This window comes from Erigeron canadensis, chromosome 2 (assembly GCF_010389155.1).
Source record: "Erigeron canadensis isolate Cc75 chromosome 2, C_canadensis_v1, whole genome shotgun sequence".
Classification (NCBI taxonomy): Eukaryota; Viridiplantae; Streptophyta; class Magnoliopsida; order Asterales; family Asteraceae; genus Erigeron; species Erigeron canadensis.
Genome location: NC_057762.1, coordinates 40,360,952 through 40,376,946, shown reverse-complemented (window position 1 = coordinate 40,376,946; position 15,995 = coordinate 40,360,952). Strand labels below are relative to the sequence as shown.

The following is a 15,995-nucleotide window of genomic DNA, read 5'->3' as shown; positions in this document are numbered from 1 at the left end:
TCTTATTTTGTACTCGGTTTCTTAATTAACTCAACAATTGTATGGCTAACATTAATCTTGCACTTTTTGCAGTATTTGGTTAGTCTATATGTATAACTAAACCTTAGTATCTGACGTGCATAACATCTCAACAATGACATTTCTTTTCATTTGTCTTCTTGTATCTCTTCCTCTCATATTTCTCATATACTTTCTTCCCAAATTCATCAAAAACGAATCATCAAATTGCAATCCACCAGGCCCTCGTGCACTACCAATAATCGGAAACTTGCACCAAATCGATCAGTTAAACTTGCATACTTCCCTATGGAACCTCTCCAAATCCTACGGTCCAATTGTATCACTCCGCTTTGGTTCCATTCCAGCTATCGTTGTTTCTTCAGCAAGTCTTGCGAAAGAAGTCATGAAAACCCAAGATTTAATCTTTTGTGATAGACCTTCCTTGATTGGGCAACAAAAGGTGTCTTACAACGGCATGGAACTCATTTTTTCACCCTACAACGACTTTTGGAAAGGGATGAGAAAGATATTTATGATTCATTTGTTAGGCCCCAAAAGGGTTCAATCATTTAGGTCCATTCGTGAAGACGAAGTCTCTAATAGCATGAAAAAGATACACGAGCTAGCGCTTTTATCTAAGCAAGTAAACTTGAGTGAAATCATGAAGAGTGTGACTAGTACTATAATGATGAGAGTCGGGTTTGGCAAAAGGTACCAAGTTGGACATGAAAGAAAGGAGATTCTTCAACTGCTTCTCGAAGTTCAAGCAATGATGGCGGATTTCTTTGTCGCCGATCTTTGGCCTAGTTTACCTTTTGCAGGATTAATCGATAGGTTATTGGGCAAAACAGATCGGCTAGAGAAATGCTTCCAATATTTCGATGTGCTTTACCAGGAACTCATAGATGAACATCTTAACAGTCAAATCGCCAAGTCGCATGACGAAGAAGACTTCATTGATATTTTACTACGGCTTAAAAAAGATCAACTATTCGACCTCACTTACGATCATATAAAAGGCATGATCATGGTAATCCCTATTACCCCTGTTCCTTTTTATATATGTTGATTTTTATTTAATTTTTGCAAATAATTTTATTTCTAACCCTACATGAAAAATGTCACAACATTTTAGTTACTTACTAAGAGTATCACTAAATCATGTGACTTCATAAAAAGTGTGAAAAGAATTATACTGTAATTTTTTATGTTTTAGGCTTTTTGGAGTTTTGGCTACTAACATATTTTTCTCTAAAAGGTTTTTGATAAGAGTTTGATCAGGATGAGTTAGACCCAATATTGAGAGCCCAAGCTTTCACTTAATGACTATATTTAAAACGAATTGGAATTGTGAAGATACACACTACACGGGAACATGTAGTATCATTATCTACACGTAATTAAAGAAGATGTATTGGTAAGTTGATTGAGTAGAGGCGTGTAGTATCATTATCGCATCATTACTAAAATCTTATTCTATAATTCGTCATACAAAGTTTGGTATCTGATGCATTTTTGTAAAACCATTAATGCGATGGTAGTTTCGATGACTCAACGGGAACGTGTATCATAAGCACATGTCGTCTTAGGTTTGACTCGGGTTTGACTCATACACGTTTCTAATAACCGAGTAAATGCTTAAACTTACAAATAGAAATTAGAATATTAATAATAATTATAATGGTTGCCACTAATTTTCTTTTAAATCCTATTAAAAATCTAATGAAAATGATGATTTTATAAAAAATAAAAAAAAAAAAAAAAAATAATACGAGTAATAATAATTAAAGAACTAGTTTCCGATATGTTTTTAAATTGTGCTAGACAAAAGTCTTTAAACTTAAATTTAGTTACTACTCCGTATTTTGTTTTGAAAACACATAAGCCTAATAGCTACATAATTTAATTCAGTCTGACTAGTCCATTAAAAATATTGATTTTATTTTGAACTTAAATATAATTTTAGCATAAAATTAGAGTAATTCTAGCATATTAACTATAAATTTTCCGAGTTTATAATAAAAAGTTACTAATTTTATATTTAAATTAACATGTGTAAGAAATTTGTGACTCTGTAACTAGTTTTAAACTAGTCTATTCAATAAATAAAAATAAAAACAGAAGGTACTAATTCGGATTCAATTCTAATTCTCTGATAATCAACTCTTGGTATCTTTTTTAGGATGTATTGGTAGCAGGAACAGATACTAGCGCAGCTACGGTGGTTTGGGCGATGACAGCGCTAATGAAGCATCCTAAAGTAATGAAGAAAGCACAAGAAGAAGTGAGAAATGTGGTTGCAAAGAAAGGTAAAGTAGACGAGGATGATATTTCGAAACTCACTTATATGAAAGCAGTGATAAAAGAAATCATGAGATTATACCCTACCGTTCCTCTTCTAGTAAATCGAGAAACAACTAAAGAAACCACGTTACATGGCTTCAAAATCAAGCCAAAAACTTTAGTGTTTGTTAATGCATTGGCCATTGGAAGGGACCCTGAATCTTGGGAAAACCCGGAGGAGTTCTTGCCAGAGAGGTTTTTGGGTAGTGATATTGACTTTAAAGGGAATGATTTTGAGTTGATTCCTTTTGGAGCGGGCCGAAGAATTTGTCCAGGAATCTCAATGGGAGTCGTCACGGTGGAACTTTTACTAGGTAATCTTCTTTACTTGTTTGATTGGGGGTTGCCGGATGGAATGGAGAAGGAAGATTTGGACTTTCAAGTTAATCCTGGGATAACCATGCACAAGAAGAATGAGCTCTGCCTTCTAGCTCATGTGTACATGTAAAAGACTACTATCCAAATAACCACTTGTTGATATATAATTCTAGGAAAAACAACATATTGGATATTTTGTAATACTTGTTATAATAAATCAAATGTCGATGAATCATTAATTCCACCCATATTTGCCCCAGCTTGAAGCCTTGAAGTTAAGAGATGAATGAACAAAAGAGTTAAGTTAATCACCCATTCCAAAAAAATAAAAGTAATACAAATCTCTATCTAAATATATATAAAAAAAAATCTTAATTCATAATTTGAGAAGTATGTACCCTTAAATGAAGTTCAACTTTTAATTAGAGTCATTATATCAAAAATGTCATATACCTTATTTAACTTTTTTAGATTAAATTTTATTTTGATAAATTTAAATTATTGTTATTTCCTTATTTAAGTTTGTAGACATTATAATTAATATTTTTAATGATATAAATATAGAAACTAATACTTTTATCCTTAAAATTAATTTTTAACTTTTTTTACAATAAAATTTTCTTTATTAATGTAATACGTTTTTATTAAATTATATTTTTGTATAGGATTTTCATCATATAACAAATAAAATTTAGTTATAAGAATTTTTGTATAGGACTTTTATCATATAACGTTTTTATTAAATAAATGTTTTGAAAATCGGACCGTATGTTAAACCGACCTTCTTAATAAAGAACTAAAAAATAAATATGGAGTCTATAGTAAGCTATTATAATTATATATCAGAAAAATAATTGTATGAAAATTGCAATGATATCATGCAAAATTTTAAGTTAGATTAATAAAGCGTGCGATATATAGATTGATAATTAAATTGGTTAGTAATTTTAGTGTATAACTAAATAAATTATTCGAGCAAAACGTTAAAACACAAGTACAATGACAATGCAAACATATCCGTGTGAATGAAAGACATCCAAATAAACGAAACCTTACTTAGCGAGATCTCTAATAGATGATGTATCCATTTTTTAAATGTCTGGTCACCGTTAAGAATAATGTAAACGACCATTAATGTAACTTCATGTTTTTAGTGGTTTAATCTTTAATTACCTGGTTAAATATTTGTCAAGTTATGATATTATACTGTAAAAATTTAACATGTTATTAATTATATATATATCCCGCAAATTAGACGAGTAATAATCTAGTTATATAAACATGATCAAAGTTGGTTTACAGTTTCTTTGGCCTCCCTCTTCTGTTTGGGAAAGCTGAACTGCTGAAAGGAGGTATACGTCTCTGACTGAATTATCGCCACCACACATTGCTTATCTAGTTGTGCATAAGAATTTACTATGTAGCTATGTATGTCACTTTTATCATAGCTTTTCTTCTACAAAACTTCCGTCTTGGATGATCTTTAAAATTTCGTTTTTAATTTGTTTGATATAATTAGGCGTAATGAAAAACCCATAATATTCTTTTTACTAGTCTCAAAATATATAAATTTTATAATAATTATGAAACATAAAGTGTATCACCAATATCACAAATTAATAAATACGAAAGCAAAAGAATAAACATATGAAAATTAACTACATATAAATATTGATTGCAGTTTGCCTTTTTTTTCAACTTTAGTTAAATAAAAAGAGAAACAAAAAGTGTATGACCAATATCACAACTTAATCAATACGAAAGTTAAAGAAGAAACATATGAAAATTAATTTCATATAAATATATATTAATTCCGGTTTGCTTTTTTTTTCAATTTTAGTTACATAAAAAGATAAAAAGTTTATGACTAATATCACAACTTAATCAATATGAATGCTAAAGAAGAAACATATGAAAATTAACTCCATATAAATATTGATTTCAATTTACCTTTTTTTTTCAACTTTAGTTAAATAAAAAAAGAAACAAAAATTGTATAATATATAAATGTGGTCTTATTTTTTGTTGTCGAAAAAAAACCATAATGAACCTATAATGGACAACAAACTAAATTAAAAGGGATAATAATAACAATAACATAAGAATTCAATGTTAAATAATAATAATAGTGATAAAATTTGAACAAAGTATATAAAGAAAAAAACATTTTTGGTAGTCGACCGTAGTTGTTGTTTTTCTTTTTTGCCGTAGGTTTTTTTTTTAGGGTTGAAAATATGTGAGGGTTTTTCCTAGGTGATATATATATAGATAGTAATAATAAAGATTTTTTTATAAATTTGTTTTATTAAAGGTCGGATATTTTTTATTAAATAAATATTATAAATATAGATGATTAATAATGATGGAGTATTAGGCTAAATGAGGGGGATTATGGGTGCCAAGTGTACCTCTAACCCCTTCTTTTAGTTATATTACTAGTGTTCAGACCCGTCTAATGGACGGGTAGTCTCAAAATATATTAATCAAAACTAAAAAATGGACTTCAAATATATTAAATACATATACCGAAATCAACTTGAAAATTTGCTAGCTGAATAGCCACTTTATCAGTCAAAATAATCCTAAAATTTCCCGCCTATTCACCATTGATCGAGCCATATAAATAAAAAAAATATACGAAAATTAACTCTATATAAATATTGATTTCAGTTTACTATTTTTTTCCAACTTTAGTTAAATAAAAAATTTACAGTTTTTAATATTCTAAAAGTGTAAACTATATAATTTGAAAAAGACATACCAATTCATCAACAAAGACCATCTCGAACGTTTTGATTTTCTCCGGGTTGTTTCATTCCGAAACAGTCCATACATGCACAAGACGGAATCGTAAATGATGGTTAACATGTGTTGGCTTATGATTTTTAAAATGAACTAATGTGGTCATATTTTTTTGTTGTTGAAGAAAAATTCATAACGAACCTATAATGGATAACAAACTAAATTAAAAGAAATAATAATAACAATAACATAAGAATTCAATGTTAAAAAATAATAATAATGATTATTATGTGCAAAATATATAAAAAGAAAAACCCTTTTGTAGTTGATCGTAGCTTCTTTTTTTTTTATTGTCGTACGTGAATTATATTATAGATTAACAATAAAACCGAAAAGTGTAAATTAATTATTTTTAAAATGATTGAAATTGTAAATTGGTGATGGAAAATCAAAAAAAGTGTAAACTAATTATTTTTAAATGTAAATTGGTGATGGAAAACCAAAAAGTATAATTAATTATTTTTAAATTGGGTTAAAGTGTAAATTGCTGATGAAAAATTAAAAAAATGTAAATTAATTATTTTAAATTGAGTTAAAAAGTGTAAATTGGTGATGGAAAAGCAAAAAGTGTAAATTAATTTAGATTAATATTAAAAAAATTAGAAAATTAATAAGGATAGAGGATTAGGCTAAAGAAGGGGATTAAGGGTGCCAAGTGTACTCTTTTAGTTATATTATAGATAGATTATCCATACACAACAATACTTCCATCATACAATACAAATTACTTTAGGTACATAATGATTAATTTAGAAATATAAATTTTCCTTTTCTTATCTTCATCTTCATATCTAATAAAGAAGAATCTCTAAAAATATATATATATATATATATATATATATATAAAACTTTAATTATAAAATGTAGAAATTTGGACCTTAAATAAGAGTCATTGTATCAAAAGATGATGTCATATACTTTATTGAATTTTTTTAATTTAATTTTGATATAATAAACTCAAATATAATTATTAATTATGGAAAGTGATGTGTGAAATCGCGTTTAATAATTTATAACAAGATCTACCGTTTACTGTCGACCACACACTTACGGGCAGTGTACCCGTTCGTATGTAATATAGTTAATGGGTAAGACCAGGATCGAACACAAGGACTAAATGTTGTACTTAGGTTGTAAAAATGTAAATCAAGAGAAAGTTTGGTTTGTGACCGAGTTGTCACTTTGCGTTTCAGAAAGCTAATTAACCGACAAGTAAAATAAATTAAATACTCAACCGGTGTCAATCGAGAGTATGCGAAAATATTTTGAGTTGTAACAAATAATTAAAAAGCCATCTATGTCGAATCCGCTACACAAGAAGTTTAGGTTGCATATGGTTTATGCTCAAAATTCAATATTGTTGGTGACAATAATCGTGACAAGACTAAAACACACCCGGCGTGCACTCCGGTTGTAAAATCGACTCAATCACCTAATCAATTTAATTCCTTGCAACAAGTGGTACCACCAACCTTATTACGCTTCCTTGAACTAACTAGTTTGTTTGACTACTTAAATAACAATTTTATCTTTGTGAAAGAAACGTGGTACCACCAACCGTTAAATTCACTTAACAAAGTAATTTCTATTAAACTTATATTCTTTAGCAAAAATTGTTCCTAGACAAACAACTAAAATAATACTTGCATTCAACCAGTACCACTATTGAAAAACACAAATATCACCAAGAACACAAATCTAAGTGGAAGAAATCACTTCATTAAGATCTTGACAAAATGTTAAGTAAAACCAACTTGAATTCAAAATACTATGCAACCATAACTAATTGTTTCACTTCATCTTCATAGATATATAAGGATTTAGCTCCTCATAATGTTAAAAGCTAAAGATTGAAGTAGAAAGGAAGACATGATGTACCCAATATAGAGAACAAATACAAACCGAAGTTACAATCGAGCTACAATGAGTAACAATAGCTAAAATTAATCTTCAAGTCTTCAAAATGATGTTGGAGTAGTGAAAAACTCTTTTAAAACCTTTTAAATTCGGCTGGAGTATAAGTATGTGAGCTAAAGTGTCCAGAGTAGGGTTTGGGTGGAGTGGTGGATGGTATTTATACCCAAGGAGAGAGAAAATGGTGATGTCAGTCAAAACTCGCGCCGCTAGGGTCTTGGGTCGCGCCGCTAGCTCCTTCAGGCCAAAGTTCTGACTTCGAAAGTGCCCAACTCGCGCCGCTAGTCTTGACACTCGCGCCGCTACTGGATTGAAAACCCTGTCTCGCGTCGCTAGATACCCTCCTCGCGCCGCAAGGTCTTGCAGAATTTTGCCGTTTCAGCTTCGTTCTTCTTCGGTTAGTGCATATGGACCATTTCTGAGCTGTTTTCTACCATATGGGGCAATATACCTGCTGTAGGCCTGAAACAACTAGCAAATACCATAACGTACCACAAAACAAGTATAAATGGCTATAAAACTAGTACAAAACGTCTAATTCGGTGTGGGGAAACATGTACAATTTGAGGCTTATCAAACCTCCCCACACTTAAACCTTGCTTGTCCTCAAGCAAGCATGCACTTAAACAATCAAAGACTCAAATTGTCAAAAGAGAATATAGTTGAGAGAGAAATTTCCTACCAAGCGGCGTTGAATACCAAAAGCAAATGCATTTAAAAACTAATGAGCGAAGTTTTAGACGAAATCAGAAAATTCTACTAATCTGAAGCAAAACCATCTTTCGGTTACAATTAGAATCCTTCCTATGCTCGTGCTTACCTCTTTAACATTTCTGTCGTTCCAATTGACCTTAAGCTCGTTCTTATTAAGCTTATAATCCACTAGCAAGCTTCAAAATTATTATTGGCAACATAAGCAATATTCCACAATGATTATTGGTATATTTGTCCACTTAAACACCCACGCTCTTGGTTTTCCATAAGGTTTTCATTAAGGTATACTTGTGAGCCCCTCGACAAAACATACTCCTACGGTCTAGAATTGCAACTCTATCCACATATTAGGTGATCATACGAAAGTGCACTTTAAGCGTTCGGCCAGCGGTTCGCTACGGATACGTGAGTATCGTTAAGAGACATACACCAGAACTCAAGGTTGGGTTGCATATCCAGAGACCATGCTCTAAACACTAACACATACGAGAACAAAATGTTTTTATAATTTAATACCCGTGAGTTTCTATGAGACCCGTGTAGCGAACTTTCGGACCTTTTGGACCTACTTATTCGAATCTCAAAGCCCACATTAGCATTAGACCATTGAAAAATTGTTTTGCACGTGTTCCCGCATATGCCACCCGTTTTGATGCCGCAGCACCCCAGGCACCCCGATATAAAAACCCAACATAATGACTAGAACCACAACCTATAACATAAGAATTAAGGGCCGGATTCTGCTTTTGACAACAGCCGGGCGCAGACCATATGTTAAGTCAAATCACCACAAGCATATTTAATACATTCCAAGCACTTTGTGCACACAAGTTGCAAATTTCGAATGAAAAACCTCAAGCGGTGCCTACCAATATATCATCTAGTGAAGCTATTATTCACATTTGATTTATCATTAAGGTACAATTAGCAAGCGACCTAGATTATATTGAAGTTCAGAATGAGCCTATTTCCCCTTGGAATGATGAAATGCCACAAGCACTAGAAAAGGAAAGCTAAAGGTAAACAATCTTAAGTTCTATCCTAGATTAGCAAAATCTTAAATTAACTTCATTTTTCGTCTTTGCGCAAAACTTAAAGCCTCAAAAATTTAAAAACATAACCAAAATGCTAATAAAGTAAGGAACTTTCAAAAATTTGTCATTTTTCCGATTTACCATTCCCCCTCCCCACACTTAAGTTGTACATTGTCCTCAATGGATGAATAACTAAGGTGAACAAAATTGGAAAAGAGGAAAAATTGCAAAATGTAGAAAGGAACAATGAAAAACCTCCGAGTGAAAGCATGGTATTGCCAAAGCAAAGGTGAAGCCAAAATTTAAGTGGGTGCTGAACTGACTGCCAACATAAACCCGCTTGTTTGTTCCAAAAATTCCAAAAGCGATTCCAGAAATGCAACTTGCAACCATACAATCACCTGGCAATCAAAATAACAAAATAACGAAATACTAGATAAACCATCCACAATGTCGCATCGCCTACACGGCGGAATTACAACCAAATCGAAACATAAAATGTAACTGTCTTAAGAAATTCAGAAGTAAGAGAGAAGAATAAGAGAATCAGTTCTCATCCATGTCTTGATTTGAAGGGACACCATCTCCAGCATGCCCCGAGTAGCGCTCCCCACTCGTATGCCTATACGAGCCAAACTGGGGAATATCCGGAGCGTCCCCTGCTGTCTCACTAGTCCCGGGCACACTCGAACTCGAACCCAGCCAACCTGGTTGCTGCGGAATGGGTTGACTAGGGTGTGGACAGAAGAAACCAAAGGTGGTGCTGGCAGGCATAAAGATGGGTGGAGGACTAAAATCCCGAGTAGGCGGTGGTGGTGGTGGAGTCTCTGGTCGAATCATATGATCAATATAAGGCTTCCAATACTCGTTCTGGTAACCCAAGCGGGTCACCTGGCTCCACATCGTCCGTGTCCCATCCACAAGCATATCCTGCATGTCTCGCACCTGCCTCTGCTCCATCAAGATCTGATCAAGCTTATTCCCCCAATCTGCAAAATCATAAGAAGGATAAGGGTTAGGTGGTAGCTGCTGCTCCCTAGGTGGTGAGTCCATCCTCGGTCTCTGTGCAGGTGGCTCCTGCTCCTCATCTGAATGTAAGTCACTCGGGTTGGTGGTCCTTATTATTTTTGCCTTTTTCATTTCCTTGATGTCCAAAAGGGTGGTCTCCACTCTAAGCGTAACCTCTGACCGACCCTCTGGAGTATCACAACCGAGCCTTTCCACCATCGTGGTTATAAAATGACCACATAAGTACCTATGCTCCTTACACCGATACATGTGTCTAGCCAAAATGTATGGAGCACAACAAAACCAACCGGAAGTAGGGAGCTCCTCGAACTGTCTGAGCAACCATAAATCATCCACAGTGACCTTATCAGTGGCGTTTGCCCTGTGGAGGAAGGAGTAGGTGATCATCTTATGAAGAATCTTCAACCTTTTGGACCGAATGTCCGACACTTTGCTTACACCAGAATAAAACTTTTCATTCCCAGAAATGCTGAACCAATATGCGTCAAAGGGCATGTTATCATCAAAGGAAGAAGTGTGAAATGAACTCCTGTCCACAAACGGGTATACCGCTCCATCCTCAATTTCAGAAACCTCGAACATCCCACATAAATACCCAAACTCAACAACGGTACAGTGGCGCTGCCTACCCCCCAACCGAAAGTGGATTACCTGATCTTCCAAGAACTCATCAATAGGTAGGTCTTGGACTTGGAGTGTAGAGTAAAACTCTTGGCACCATTCTTTAACCACTGTTTTCCTTAGTTCAAAAATTCGCTTCCACATAGGTATCTGCACCATCTCCTCCCTTGGTTAAGACCAAAACTCAGTTAACAGTCTTTGCTCAAAATACTCCATGAGACCGGCTTCCCGAATCATGTTCCAATCTATGGTCCTAGGAGAAACCAAATCAAAGTTTTGAATTTCACGTAACTTATTCAAGTAGGCTTGACGCTCCCCTTTTGAAGAATTCGGGAACTTAAGCCAAGGATGGGTTGGTGTTCTTAGTGTCCTGAACACATTGCTTGGTTTCTCAGAAGGAGCATTGTAGCGTTCATCCACGTAATCAAACTGATAACCGCGGGGCCAAATGTTACCCTCATATCTCTCCGTACCTTGTTGTCTCTGTAAAATCAGCCAAAACATACAAAATAAGTTAAAAGAGACAACTTGGAAGCGATAATGAAAAGCTACGGAGAAGAAACGACGAAAACGGGCCAAACAGAACAACCTTGCGCCGCTAGTAACCTAGCTAGCGCCGCTAGTCTGTTTTCTTTCTTTTTTTTTTTTTTTTTGGTGGGAATTAACTCTTAAACAATACTATAATCACAAATTTGAATTACAATGCTTAAAACTAACTAAATTTTAAAAATCCCCAATTTGAATTACTAAGAACCCTAATTAAGTTTTCCAAGATTTAATCAAAATTAGTTAGTTCTAAGTGGAATAAACAACAATGCAAGTAATATTATATAACATACTAACAATATTTAAAAGAAAATTAAAGAAATAATTAAAACCCTAATTAATTGAAATAAATTTAAAAAGAAAAGGATGAGAAACTTACTCTTGACATGATGATGATGATGGAAGAGAAAGAGTGAAGATCTTGAGAAGTAGAAAAAGAAATCACAAATTAAGTGTGTGTGTGTGAGCCGTGTATGTGTGTGTGATTTTGGAGAAGAAAAGAGTTTGAGAGGGAAAAAGAGAGAGTGAAAAGAAACAATCGGGCCTTGTGGCTTTTTTTTTTTTTTTTGGAAAAGAGAACTTACCTGGACCACCTCGCGCCGCGACCTGAGTGGCTCGCGCCGCGAGCCCACTCGACCAAACTTTCTGTCCCCAAAAAAACTCATCTTGCGCCGCTAGACAGGAGACTCGCGCCGCGAGTTCTGTTCATGAGTCCCAGTAGCGCTGCTAGTCGTATCCTCGCGCCACGAGTTCGAGCAGGCCAGAGTTCTGACTTTAAGTTGTCCAAGGTCGCGCCGCGACCTGTCTCTCCTCGCGCTACGAGGTTATCCTTTGGGACCCAGTAGTGCCGCGATTTTTAGTCTTGCGCCGCGATCTTCTTCATCAAGACTTTCTGTCCAAAATTCTCAATTCTAGCGCCACGAGTTCCCTACCTCGCGCCACGAGTTCTGCTTGACAGACTTTTGACCATTTAACATGTCACACACCAGTTCATTCACAATCGATTTTCACGGGTTGCCTCCCGAGAAGCGCTTTCATTTTTTTTAACGAGTCATTAGCTTGACTCGATCAAACCTCATTCTTCAAGCGAAAAGTGGGAGCTCCTCGATCAAGGCTCCCTCCCCAACTTCTTCTTCATTAAACAACTTCAAACGATGCCCGTTCACAATGAAAGAGCTTCCATTCTCTCGGTACAATTCAACATATCCGGATGGATACACATGCTTGATAACAAACGACCCATTCCACCTAGATGTGAGCTTCGGTCGGTGGATTTTGAACTTGGAGAGAAACAACAACACCTTATCTCCCGCTTTGAAATCCTTCCTCTTAAGCTTCTTATCGTGCCAAACCTTAGTCCTCTCCTTGTACATCAACGAGTTGTCATACGCACCATGCCTAAGCTCATCTAGTTCATGGAGTTGTAATAACCTTAACTCACCGGCCTCTACTAAATCCATATTGCAATTCCTCAATGCCCAAAATGCTTTGTGCTCGATCTCTACCGGTAGATGACAAGTTTTTCCATAGAGTAGCCTATACGGGGTTGTGCCAATTGGGGTCTTGAAAGCGGTTCTAAATGCCCATAAGGCATCATCAAGCTTCTTTGACCAAGACTTTGGATTTCCATCAACCGTTTTCTCTAAGATTCTCTTCAAAGCCCGGTTCGTGTTCTCAACTTGCCCACTAGTTTGTGGGTGATAAGAAGTTGAGAAACGATGAGTGACCCCATATCTCTTCAAGACCTTTTCTAATTGACGGTTGGCAAAATGTGTGCCCCGGTCACTAATCAACGCCCTTGGCATACCAAACCGGCTAAACAAGCCCTTCAAAAAGTCAATCACCACCTTGCCATCATTAGTGGGTAATGCTTTTGCTTCCGCCCACTTGGAAACATAGTCAACCGCAACCAATATATAAAGACACTTATTTGATGGTGGGAATGGACCCATGAAGTCGATTCCCCACACATCAAAGACTTCACAAACTTGAATCGATTGTTGTGGCATTTCGTCTCTCTTGGTGATTGTTCCTTGCCTTTGACAAGCATCACAGGTTTCCACTAGTGTTTGAGCTTCTTTGAAAATGGTGGGCCAATAGAAACCCGCATCAAACACCTTCTTTCCCGTTACCGATGCTCCATAATGTCCACCGGTAGGACTGATGTGACTAATTTATACCCATTACCCACATCATTATTGGCTATTTATTTATATGTTTTAAGTCTACTTTGTGTGCATTTGGCGCGTTTATGGTGTTTGTTAGTAGTTTCAGGCGCTTAGCAGGTTACGTAGTGATTTGGCTCACATTTGGAAGACTATTGGCTAATACAATAATTCATGAAGTCGAAAGTTGATTTATGCAAAAGAAATAATGAAAGTGGCGAGTTGGAAGTTGAAAACGAGGTGGTCGAAGTTTTTGTGACCACTGCGACGCAGTGGAAATGCACATCTGCCCACTGCGCCGCAGTGGTTATTCATGCACGAGTATTTTTGTCCAGTGAGATTTGGCTGCGCCGCAGTGGTGGGTTTGTACGAGTCCACTGCGCCGCAGTCACCCCTTTTGCATGCGAAGATTTGCCAGTGATATTTGGCTGCGCCGCAGTGGATGGCATGCACGATCCCACTGCGCCGCAGTCATCCATGTTGCATACGAAGGGAATTCCAGTGATATTTGGCTGCGACGCAGTGGAGGCCTTTACATGACCACTGCGCCGCAGTGGGAGGCTGGTCAACAAAAGTCAACGGCCGACTTAAAGCCTTATTTTTCAAGAGGTATAAATATAAACCCTAGGCACGAATTTCGAGGCATTCAAACTCTTTCTAGGAGCTGCTCTATCAGGATTCTTCCTTCTCCAATCAAGTGTTTCACTTAGGCGGACTCATTGAAGATATTACGGGCACCCATCTAGATCGTATCTACATTATTGTCTTGCAAATTATTTTCTTCAAACAATTGGTACTTCATGTTTCTTTTCCGTTTCTTTGATTATTGTGAATTGATCATGAGTGGCTAACTGCTTAATCGTCCACCTTGATGAAACTAGACGGATAATGTGATTGCTATATTTTTAATTTAAAAGGGTTTATTTAATTATCGTTGTTCTGTGATCTTGATGGTTTTAATTCTTTTCATTTAATTAAAATCGATATTGGTTGCATATGATTCTTCGTTGGTGGTACCAGTCGAATGTGTATGTGATTTTAAAACGGTTACTTGTCTATAAGTAATTATCACTAGTTCATGGTATGATAGTGAATATCATTTTACGTAAAGATTAAAATTGTCAACATGATTGATATCGGTTGGTGGTACCACGTTATTGTCACATAGGTTCAATTGATAATTTGATAAGTAGATAAAAATTATCGTTAGAAGAATTGTCTTGGTCTTGGTGGTACCGGCTCGGGTAATTAGACTAGTCAGGTGGATCGATAAATTATTCATGGATGGTGGTACCACGTGAATAGTTTAATCTTGTCACGACTACTTTTCAAACTCTTAAGAATTTGTTCCTCATCAAATGCAATCACATTTAAAGTCAAGGGAAGTCAAGGTGGATGACTTTTAATTATTTTGTCTGAATCTTTCTTTAATTTAATGCAATCAATTGGCAAATCAATTTGTTTAATTGTCAAAGGGAATTTCGAGCAACACCTGTTTTCCAAACCATTAAACAAGCAATTAATCATTTCACAATCCCTGAGAACGAACTCAGACTTACCTCTTTGCTGTATTACAAACGATCGGGTCCACTGCCCGTGAGTGCGTAATAGTTAGTTCTTTGGTAGTTTTAGTTTACAAATATTAAAGCTCGATTTGGCACATCAAGGACCATAGTGACACTCATCCAAAATCTTTCTCGTTTCACCACTCCAAGCACATCTCCTTATCATGCCATCCGCACACACCCTAAACAAATACGGTTCCTCCCAAAAGTAATGCTTGATTCCCGAAAAGAACTTCTTTCTTTGTTGAGAACTCCATCCCTTGGGCAAAATTCCTGCACATAAGTAATTAGCAATATCGGCATACCAAGGTGCCTCTTCGTCCTCAACCTGCATCAAAAACTCATCGGGAAAAGAATCGTTAATCTCATGCTCCTTCAACTCCTCAAGGTGAGGGTTTTCGAGCCTACTCAAGTGGTCGGCGGCAACATTTTCAGCCCCACTTTTGTCTTTGATTTCTATATCAAATTCTTGCAAAAGCAAGACCCAACGAAGCAAACGGGGTTTGGCATCTTGCTTGTTGAACAAATACTTCAAGGCCGAATGATCGGTGAACACAATGGTTTTATTCAATACCAAGTAAGGTCTAAACTTATCAAAGGCATAAACCACCGCCAACAATTCCTTCTCGGTTACGGTGTAGTTTTGTTGGGCGGAGTTTAGGGTTTTGCTAGCAAAGTAGATTGGACGAAAGTGCTTCTCATCCCTTTGGCCAAGAACGGCCCCCAAAGCACAATCACTAGCATCGCACATAAGTTCAAAGGGTAAAGACCAATTCGGTGAAGTCATTATTGGAGCATTTGTCAATTTGTCTTTCAAAAGAGAAAAAGCGTTTAAACATTCATCGTTAAACTCAAAATCAACATCTTTTTCCAACAATCTAGTCATAGGCCTTGTAATTTTCGAAAAATCTTTGATAAATCGCCGGTAAAACCCGGCATGACCT

At 35.7% G+C, this 15,995-nt stretch overlaps 1 protein-coding gene across 1 annotated transcript; it reads left to right on the top strand.

Moving 5' to 3' along the window:
• Positions 1–131: 131 nt before the first annotated feature.
• Positions 132–2,905, top strand: LOC122590079 (cytochrome P450 83B1-like). The gene is made up of 2 exons (XM_043762412.1): positions 132–1,030; positions 2,183–2,905. Exons 1-2 carry the CDS (start codon positions 134–136, stop codon positions 2,789–2,791), a joined length of 1,506 nt encoding a protein of 501 aa, XP_043618347.1. The 5' UTR covers positions 132–133; the 3' UTR covers positions 2,792–2,905.
• The last annotated feature ends 13,090 nt before the right edge of the window (positions 2,906–15,995 follow it).